This window comes from Monopterus albus, unplaced genomic scaffold (genome assembly GCF_001952655.1).
Source record: "Monopterus albus unplaced genomic scaffold, M_albus_1.0 scaffold1.1, whole genome shotgun sequence".
In the NCBI taxonomy this organism is placed as follows: Eukaryota; Metazoa; Chordata; class Actinopteri; order Synbranchiformes; family Synbranchidae; genus Monopterus; species Monopterus albus.
The window spans coordinates 2,079,153-2,090,198 of record NW_018127881.1 but is presented as its reverse complement, the minus strand read 5'-3'; the positions used below and the strand labels follow the sequence as shown (position 1 = coordinate 2,090,198).

The 11,046-nt window shown below is 39.2% G+C and overlaps 1 protein-coding gene across 1 annotated transcript; it reads right to left on the bottom strand.

Moving 5' to 3' along the window:
• Positions 1-585: 585 nt before the first annotated feature.
• On the bottom strand, positions 586-8,601 carry shisa4 (shisa family member 4). The gene is made up of 5 exons (XM_020622443.1): positions 8,203-8,601; positions 5,318-5,495; positions 2,576-2,712; positions 2,292-2,483; positions 586-1,722 (listed from the first exon to the last, which is right to left on the bottom strand). The coding sequence occupies exons 1-5, from the start codon at positions 8,279-8,281 to the stop codon at positions 1,682-1,684; spliced, it is 627 nt and encodes a 208-aa protein (XP_020478099.1). The 5' UTR covers positions 8,282-8,601; the 3' UTR covers positions 586-1,681.
• Positions 8,602-11,046: the final 2,445 nt, after the last annotated feature.

Here is an 11,046-nt window from a genome sequence, read left to right as displayed (position 1 = left end):
GTTTACTCCACTGCTGCTCTGTACTTCTATTTATCCACATTTCCGGGCATTTATTTGACAGCTTTAGTTTCTAGTTTGCGTATTCACATTAATGCAAAATATAATCAACAAAAAAAGTCTTATTATAAACTACTGCTACCCAGCAGGACATGAGTTAAACGAGCACCTTTACCAGCTGCAACATTAGTGATGTTTACATGTTAATCCAGTATTTTTATATTATTGTAAAATGGGCCATTCTGTATATTGAGTACTTCTTCTTTTGTGTTTCTACTCAAGGAATATTTTGACTTTGTTTTTGAAACAGAGTATTTCTGCACTGTGGCATTGATAGTGTTACTTAAGAAAAACATTTCAGTACTTCTTCCACCACTGTACCACAGAGTGGTATTAATCTGGTCACCTAATTTTGAAAATAAGAAGGCAAATAAGTACTTCCCAAAATTTCAAAACAGTCTTTGAAGAGAATCTACTTTTCCAACAGCAGTGATTTTTTGGCTTTGTAGCTTAGTTCAGAAGATGAGAACCCATTCACAGTAAAAGGTAATCTCCATAATAATCAATAACAAAACATTGCTTTAAATTAACTTATTACAATAAAATAAAATATTCAGCTGAAGAACATATTTACAAAATATTTAAATACTTTTTTTTCATGGTTAATTACAGTAAGGTGGGATGCGTTGTTTAAATGAAGCAGCATAAACTGCCACTCCCCCTGACCCCATACATTACAAGAAATAAACATTTAACATGAATATCACTGTAAAACATCCTACCTGGTATTATGGGATTCACCTAAAGACTGAGAACTGACTGGGTAGCATGCTGACGTAAGAGATGTTACGTTAGAACGGTGCAGCTAATGTACTACCATGAAATAATTAGTCAAGTCAGACACGAAAAGAAGAGATAAAAGTTAAGATAAAGTTGAAATGAACCAGTGACTACAGGCTTCTTACAGACAATCAGGACTGCCATAAAATCCATGAGGCCATCTGAGAAAATTTGAGAGGGTCACACTGCCTATCATCCAAACATGTCGCTTCTTAAATAAATCATGCAATCCTTATTTCCAGCTTTCTTTTTCACATTAGCCTCTACTGCATTACAAAAGAAAACATCAAATACAGGTGTAAAGATGTGGATAACATGAATCAGTGACTGAGATGACCTAGAATGTCACCTTAGGCAGTTACTGATTTACTAAACTTTAACAAAAGTAAAGTATTTTTAGGTTTATTAAGAGGGAGTGCATTATCTTTTTTTGTGAATCCTTTCAGACGCCTAGGGTAAAACAGCCCTGTCTTTAGGTGACACCCTGCCGCTGAGATGAGTGTGTCAGAGCACAGAGGTGGCAGCACAAGGTCGAGACACTGGCCTCACAACTCCCTTCAAACCCGCCCACAGCGATCACGGGTCAAGGTTGCACAACAGAAACTGATTCATGTAAACTCTGCAGAAAATTAGGACAAGTTGTAAATAAACAACAGCAACAACAAAAAAAAAAACTTAAAGTGCCTCCTGTTTTCATTCACAGGCAAAGCAGTGCTAGTCAAACTGCATGTATTTGAGTGTGTCTGTGTTTTTAGTGTGTGAGAGAGTGTTGCTGCCTTCTCCTTTTGAAACAGTCATTTCTCTCAGTAGCTGCTGCTCCCCATTGTTTGTGTGGATGAGCCCATCAATGACCAGGATACTGAGGTGGAGTGTAAGGTGGTGGGGCTGAAGAGAAAAGACAAAAACAAAGTCAAACCTTCATATAACCATCAGCAATATGCAATCCTAAAGTAATGTTGAACTGCTACACTTTTTTTTGTAAAACAAAAGCTCTTGAAGCTCATAGTTAAAGACCAGCCCCCAGACACACCAAGACTCATTTTTTTAGAGCAAGAAATGTGTCCTCATGTTTCATGACAATCTGCCTGCTCATTGATGAAATATTGCTAATTAGGTCTAACCTCCTGCAGGAGGACAAACTACAGTGTGATCAATAAATGTAATGGCAAACTGATCTATAGTTTTTGATATTGCCTGTGTAAGAATGACACTATGGGCTGATGTTGGAGCTACTGAAGGATCATCACCTAAACATCTGGAAACTTCCTCTGGGGACCATGAGCATTGACAGTAAATACAGCACTTTGGCCAGTGCTTGTCATTTATGTGCAGAAGTCTTGTTTAAGTTTTGAGACCTGATTAAATTGTTACTGAACCAAACAGCAAGTGATGGATGATCAGCAAAACAGAATATCACAGGAAGGAAGCTCCACAGCCCACCATGCTAATCTTACCCTGGCTGTATGCCGAGTCCACCGGGTGTGGTGGGTAGGGTCCTGGCTGCACCATGGGATACTGCGGTGGCATGCCAACATACTGGGGTGCCATCGGATAACCTGCATGTGGATACTCAGAGGGTCCCAGTGGTTTCCCATAAGCATCGTACATGGGCTCCACTGGGTAGCTGGCCATAGGGATCTGCTGGGCTGTGGGGCAGCAACATACAGATGGTTGTGGAGGAAAACTATAAGCTTAACACTGTGTGCAAAAGCATGGACATGAAGAGTAGAAGCTTTACCATCATATGGTGTCCTGCCCCTTTGTTGTCGTCTCTGGTAGAGGTAGCAGCAGGAGCACATGAAGCAGCACACCATGGTGGCAATGATGGCCACAAACAGGAGGATGGAGGAGGCAATGCCAGCTAAAGTGGTAGGGCTGAGGGGAGAAAAGAAGAGGACTTAAAGCTACAGTATGTTAATTTTTCCAAATCTTTTTGTTGTAGAAATATGCTCCAAAACTTGTCCTAATGAGCAGAGGTGCTGTCGAAGCCTCCTGTGACCCAGACTCATTGGACAGCACTGGCAGCAGTGCAGAGATATTAGCTTCTAAAAGTTGTTGAGCAGGACTGACCTCTATAACCGATCAGAGAGTTTCAATTATTCCTGCTTCATCAGTAAGTTTTGTTGCATTTTCATTTACTGTACTTTTATAAAAACAAATATCTGAACAGCTGGACAGTGTGTAGCAGACTGTAGTAGAGCATAGTGGAGCAGGGAGAGGGAGCAGTGGGCAGAGCAGAGTGGATTGATTTGGAGTTTCATGCTAGGGTTACCTTAAATTACATATTGTAGCTTTAAGTTACAAAACATTCCCTCTCTTTCTTTGGTCATCGAACCTCGTGCTTATTGCATCTTACTTTGAAGAGGATTAAAGATGTGAAGGCTGTAATGTGAAGCTTCTGATTCACACGCAAAGACCCTGAAATCACACCCCAATTACTGCGGTATACCCTCCATCTCTCTGTCTTTCTGCCCGATAACATCACCTCAAAGACTTGATGACGTGACAAAGCCCCAGGTTTCATCTAAGTCTCTGCCAACTACTGATCGAGGCCTCGTTTATCAAAGCATGTGTAGAACAAAGGTGTGTTCACCAACTGTCTGCATCAACAAGAAAACTTGTATTCATCTAAGTTGCACACACACACTTTCACTACAGTATATCACCACAGCAACAAACAAAAATAGGTCCAGCCAATCTGTTGCGGTTGGACAATTCCATAGTGTTTTGTCCAAAACTAAATAAATATCAATACAGTTACACTCTAAAGCAACTCACAGATCACCAATTAGTTTTGATTTCAGGCATTTTCAGGGTGATCCTTCAGCATATCTGCATCCACACGCATTTTCAATAGGAAATGCATTTCTCTAGTTAGTTTTGACAGGCTTTTTTCAGCTAACAAAAACTAAATAATACCTGTCAATTAAAATGACTAATATGAAATATTATTATATAATGAACTAATATAAAGTTCATTGATAACACAGGCTGATTACAAATGAATGTTACTGACAGAACTACATATCAGCTCCCTGGTGATCTACTAGAGAAACAAAAAGAACCAGAGACATTAATAGCATCATTTATTTTAAAAGAAATGATTGCCTTGTCTTCCAAATTAAAACACAAATGCAGGAACAATTGTGCATCTCTAATTTAGGAACCAATTTGTCCACAATTACACCCGTGTACCACATGGGATTTAGTGGTATGCCTCATCAGGGGTTCTACCTGTACACTTAATAACAATTACAAGAAGAAACTGATCAACTGGATTCTGTGCACATAAATCAGCATATACATGATCTAAGCACACATCTGTGTGTACGCACAGCTGATTAATGAGGCATCTGACCACCCACCAGGCTTCATAAGCTGCTCAGTAGATGGTTTCCCGTGCTATGGAGGCAAACTGCCATGGTGCAGCTCCTCCAGGTACAAGCTTGCTTAGTCCAGCATTATGATGATCCCTCACAGGGCATTAAACACCACTGAACACAGACAGCCGATGTGAGAGAGCAGCTGATGCAACAATTATTTTTTACATAAAACCCACCTCTTTTCTTTGTCATGTAAATCACCCTATACTCATAATATTACCCTACAATACAAATGCCACTGTTAAGTGTTACACTTAATCACATGATTCTACAACTTCAAGTGCAATTTTTGTATTTATATATTTATTGCATCATCTTTATCTCCTCACTTTGATTCTGATTATTTGTGTCACAGTAAATTTAGAAGTATCTCTAAGGTGCTTTAACTAAGATTTTAAAACATTGTCTAATAAATCAAGTGAAAATGAGACAGAACGTGGCGTCTCTCCACTCTCCTACCCGCCTCCATGACACTCTGCTGCCTACAGCCCTTCTGTTGTTATTCCAGCCTTTCTACACTGTGTTGTCCCCCGCAGCCCACCCCCCCACCTAGCAAAGGTTACAAAAAGCATTTTTCAAACCAAAAGAAATTATTTCTAACAACCAGCCATGGAGCTCAAAGTCCAAGACAGTGGCTGCCAGACCACATTCTTTGACATAGAGAGAGTTGGACACAGAAAGAGGGTTAAAAACCAGGGTCAGCGTCAGTTTGGCTTTTTGAGATGGAGCGTGTTAAACACAGCTAAGCTATTCAGATGTGGCATTAATCCTTCTAGATGCATTAGCATCTAAAGCTAATGTGTGTAGCACTGTCATGACTCTGTACTGAATTGATATGATTTTAATTTCTGAGTATTTCAAGTTTGTGTAACAATAGTGCTTTGTGTGTGACATTAGCAGTAACCAGAGCATTCTACTGGGCTGCCAGCTTTACTCATTAGTCAGCTAACGCTAGCTTCACACTGGAGGTTGCATTTTGTATAGTTTGGTGCAACCAGGATGTTATTGGAGGGGCAAAAGACAAGTTAGGAGCGACTTATGAAGTCAATTTGTTTTGAGTTTCACAAAATCATCTTGATTACATTTAAATCCCCCACCTGAACTGGAAGAGCATGCAGCGTTTCTGCTCCCGCTCTGTGATCATCTTGAAGGTGTCCAGGCAGCAGTAGCGCCGGTGGCAGTTCCCACAGCAGAAGGTGATGAGAGGGCAGTCGAAGCCGTTATGCCAGGTGCCGTTTTTGTCCACATACCATAAACAGTCCTCATTCCCGCTGACTGCAAAACAACAATCAACAAAGGAAAGGTGATCAGAAATAGTAAGAAGTGAATGAAGCAGCAGGTCAGACTTCATGCTTCAAGTTCCTCCATATCTCTAAGTTATTGACATGTTTTTTTCAGTTTTATCACGCATTATCAAAAGGAGAACGTTTCTGACTGTTCACTTACAGATACAGCTTTATTCTGCCTTCAGGATTAAATAAACATTTATTTCAAACATGCAACGGCTCTTCGCTCTTTGCCTTTCCTGTTCCAGGCCTGACACAGCCATAATCATGCATTATTCAACACTTCCTGTGACAAAGTTTGAAAACTGATTAGGGCACAAGTAAGGTACAAAGGATATTTAAAACTTGTATGTCTGAAATAACAAAGGTGACAAAGTATAAATCCTGCAGCTACCAACCATTTTTAACCATCATTTAACCTTCTACTAATCTTTTCTATGAACTGACTAATTATTTGTTCTATAAAACATCACAAAACAGTTACCCAACTATCAAATATCTGGTACTTGTTGCTGGAAAATTCACTTTCATTGTCAAAATAGTTGGAGGTCTTAGTATTTCAATTGTCTTTGTCACCATAAAAGAAAATCTAGTCAGTCCTTGTACCCATGATTAACTATTTTGAAAAGCCAGAAATGCAATAAAGTGGAGGAACAGTGAATCTGTGTTGTTTCAGTTCTGTGGTCTGTGGGCTTGGAAGACAATGGCGCACATACTAACGTAGAGGTAAGTCTTGAGTTGAAAAGACGATGCATGATGTTGTTTTCCACAACATATAATTTAAGGCAGCACTAAATTACAGCCTGGTCATGTGTGCAGGCTGCTACATGTCACACCGCCTTGTACATTCAATATGAACTCTCTGAAGCTCCTAACACTGACACATGCTGAAAAGTAGCCCAGACCCTACAATCTGAGTGAATTCTGTATGCAAATAAAACAACACCTTTAATCGGCTCTTCCTAAACTGAACGGTGGCTTTCTTCTAGGTTTGTTAAACTGATGCAAACTCCATTAGAGGGCGTCTGCAGAAGGGCTGCAGCGGTATACCATGGTACCAGAGCCCCACTTCACTTCAACTAGAACAGTCAAATTCTTACTTAAGTAAAGGATGTGAATACTTCATCTACTGCTGGTGCTAGGATGCAAACTAACATGTTTTATTCATAAGCTTTTTTTTTTTTAAACCGTGTTTATAATTCTGTTTATTCTTCAATATCAATCTATTGCTGTAGTCCGGCTCCATCAACCATCAGTCACTTACAATAAAAAAACACCCTCTGTTTTCATTTCTTTGAGGGCACTGTAGCTGATAATAATAGTAATTATGTAATATCATATACCTTAACACCATGAAACTGTGATATTTTCTGAGTATCACACCAAGAAAATCTCACCCTAGTCTGCAGTACAGTGACGACTGAGCCAAGATTAATATAGACTTGGCTCCAGAACCTGTTCACACTCATTCTGGACCATGACCGTTGAGTGTTGACATTGAGAAAACTTATTCCACAGTTTATAAAAGCTTTGATGAAAATAAGTGTTGTTTGGTTGTTGACAAGGCTATAAGCAGCTAAAATAAGTTTGTCACAGTGCTAACTTTAAAGTGATCAAGGCCCTTAGCTTGTTGAGTAACTGTTAAATTTAAGCAAAGTAACAACTTCATCCTAATCAGGGGAGCATTTATTGCAGGATTGTTATTTGACTGCATTACCTTTATCTATAGATGCACCCAATAAACTGGAAACTTTGATTTTATATGTAAACTGTTGTTATTATATAATTTTAATGTTGTGCTGTACACATCCCTCTGCAACTGATAGTTTTTTCAAATGCCTAGTCTAATGGCTAGTGTGGCTAATGGCTAGTGTGGCTAATGGCTAGTGAGGCTAACTGGTGAACAGATCTGGCGACTGGGCAACAAATTCCTTGTGTGTGCGCAACATACTTGGCCAAATAAAGGTGACTATTATTATTATTATGAATGCGCCTCCTTGTTAACATAAATAAATTACATGGAAGTCTTGACTTGATATTGTTATCCTTTTTTTCCCAGTCTCACTATCCACAGTCATATTTTTTAAAATCACAACATATTGCTGTCGTTGTTCTTTGCAGTGTTGATCTAATCTATATGGCCCTGTTCAACAAACAAACACCACTTTTTAATTTTACATTTAATTTAATTTAGCCACTTTTATTGGCCAACCTTTACATCATGCAAACAGCATATTGTAGACTTACCGTGGGATGGCATATAGAGTTAGTTTTGTTAAAGAAGACCGTTTTAATCATGTTTATTCTTGAGTTGATGCAGACAGAAAAAAAAATCGACTACAGCAATGAATCGTCTATAACGCACACACATACATATATAGACTTAATTTACAAATTAAATTAGTAAAAAAAACTGCACATAAGTCAAAAAGACCCGTTCACACAAGCTTGTAGCAATATTTTCAAAATGCGGTTGGACACTAATAAGCCAGTTCCAGCTATCCAGACCTAAAACAACCATCGGTGTAAACAGTTGGAAGGCAGCCGGAGGCCCTGGCAGAGCGCCCCGAGGTCTGCTGTCAACAGCTGCAATAAATAAAAGCCAAACAGGTGGACAAATAACGATAACAGGGATGTCCCGTTAAGACGTTACCGTTAGCTAGCAGCGCGGCCTGGTTGAAAAGCCGTAATCTTACCCTGAGAAGTGCTGAGGACGATGGCGAGCAAAGCCAGAGTCACCGCGGCGAAGGACACGTTGCCCGTTGGAAAGACCATCCTGATCCTAAATGTAAACCAAGCGACCGCAATTTATACACGAGTTGTTTTCACCAGTGTAAAGCTACTAGAATATTCGGACTAACGGTCATTCTCCATCATTATCCTGGCTCGGTAACAACATGGGAGACGGAACGGAATTTCACGGTCTATAATTTATCTGGTGAAATGACACATCGCTGTTGTGACGACGTTTACCGGGGACGTGCGCCACGATGCCTTCACGTGCTGTCGGAAATAATCTCCATCGGTAAGGGGATAAGGGACCGGTTTCATCATATTTATTTGCGCAAACGAGCAACAGTAACTCTAGCAGTGGCAGAAGCACCCATATCTTTTACTTGGGTAAGTGTGGCAGTACCACAATGTTACAAATAAAAGTTTAGGCACCCCTTGATAAATAACAGATTTTGGTGATTTTTTTTATTTATTTGAACAGATGTTAACACAGTCTCTCTTGGAAATGGAAAAAATGCACAATATTTTCAGCAAACAGTGATGCATAGTTACTTCTTATGCCATAAATTGAACAAAAATAAAAAATAAAAACATTATTATGGCATGGTGCAAAAGTTTGGGCACCCTACACAATCAGTACTTAGTAACACCTCCTCTGGCAGATATCACAGCTTGCAAACGCTTTTCATAGCCAGCTAAAAGTCTTTCAATTCTTATACTTGGGATCTTCTCCCATTCTTCCTTGCAAAAGGCTTCTAGTTCTGTAATATTCTGTGGTCGTCTTGCATGCACAGCTCTTTTAAGATCTACCCACAAATTTCCAATGATGTTTAAATCAGGGGACTGTGATGGCCATTCCAAAACCTTCAGCCTGCGTCTCTTGAGGTATTCCATAGTGGATTTCGAGGTATGTTTAGGATCATGTTCCTGTTGTAGAAGCCATCCTCTTTTCAGCTTCAGCTTTTTTACAGATGGTGTGATGTTTGCTTCCAGAATTTGCTGGTATTTAATGGAATCCATTCTTCCCTCCACCCGTGCAATGTTTCCTGTGCCACTGGCTGCAACACAACCCCAGAGCATGATAGATCCACCCCCATGCTTAATAGTTGGCAAGGTGTTCTTTTCATGAAATGCTGCTCCTTTTTTTCTCCAAACATGCCTTTGCTGATTGTGTCCAAAGAGTTCTATTTTAACTTCATCAGTCCACAGCACTTGTTTCCAAAACGCATCAGGCTTCTGTAGATGTCCTGTTGCATACTTCAGACGTTGGATTTTATGATGGGGACGCAGATAAGGTTTTCTTCTGCTGACTCTTCCATGAAGGCCTTGTCTGTGCAAGCATCGCTGCACAGTGGAACGGTGCACCACCACTCCTGAGTCTGCTAAATCTTCCTGCAGGATTTTTGCAGTCAAATGGGGGTTTTGATTTGTCTTTCTGACCAGCATACGAGCAGTTCTGTCCGAGAGTTTTCTTGGTCTTCCAGATCTCATCTTGACCTCCACAGTTCCCCTGATCTGCCATCTCTTAATTACATTTCTTACTGTGGAAACTGCAAGCTGACAACGCTTTGCTATCTTCTTGTAGCCTTCTCCTGCATTGTGGGCATCAATAACTTTCATTTTCAGGGTCTTACACAGCTGCTTAGAGGAACCCATGGTTGCTGGGTGTCCGCAAGTGTGTGCACAAGGTTTGAAGAGTCAAAGTATTTGTACAGCTTTGAAATTGGCATTTACCAATGACAGCTGTTGCTGTGCATCAGATCTAACGAGCTGATTAAGGTCTGAAACCTTGTGAGAGACTTTGAGACTCTGGAACTCTTAGGGTGCCCAAACTTTTGCACCATGCCATAATAATGTTTTTATTTTTTATTTTTGTTCAATTTATGGCATAAGAAGTAACTATGCATCACTGTTTGCAGAAAATATTGTGCATTTTTTCCATTTCCAAGAGAAACTGTGTTAACATCTGTTCAAATAAAAAATCACCAAAATCTGTTATTTATCAAGGGGTGCCTAAACTTTTGCAAGAGACTGTACCAAATGCTGAATAGCCTGTTTTAGAATGACGGGTATTATAAGACTCGATTATATTAAGATTTGTTAAGTGAAAAGTTCTCCCTTGTATTAGGATATTTTAATCTGGAATTAATGTTTTATTTTATTGTAAAATAAGAATATCCATATCTGATTGAATGCAAAATAAAATAACATTTTCATAATTTTAGTGCTCTAGCCTGCCTTAAGATAAAGACGCACACTTTTAAACACACATACACAAAACAGAGTGAAACAGCCAGACAGCACATCAAAATATGGTTTTTAGGATTTGGTTGTAAACAGAAAGGTCCATAAATTTAAGGGATTTGTAGATTAAACTGCCCAATATTTTCCATAAAAAACATTTACCTGTACACTTCAATAAGAATCTGATTGTAGGACTTTCACTTGGGGTACTGCCTGGATTTGAGTATGCATAAACATATCATAAAAATAAAAATGTCAAGATTAGAAATGTAGATTTTTCATAGTATTACAGTGAGAGGTGAAAAACGATGACCAAAAAAATAGGCCAGCTTGTTTTTTTTTAAACACTATATAATAAAATCCACTTATCCCCAAGTTTTATTGGTTTGACTGTTCTAAATACTATAGGCAAACCACAACCCAGATGGCTTTAAGGCAGTGTGAGGCTGCTGAAAAAGTCAGTGCTTTTTCTGTATTTATTAATGAGAAAAGCAAAGCAAACATGTAAAAGTGAAAAATACTTGTATGATCAGCAATTAAAAACAAGTGAGAGCACTCAAATA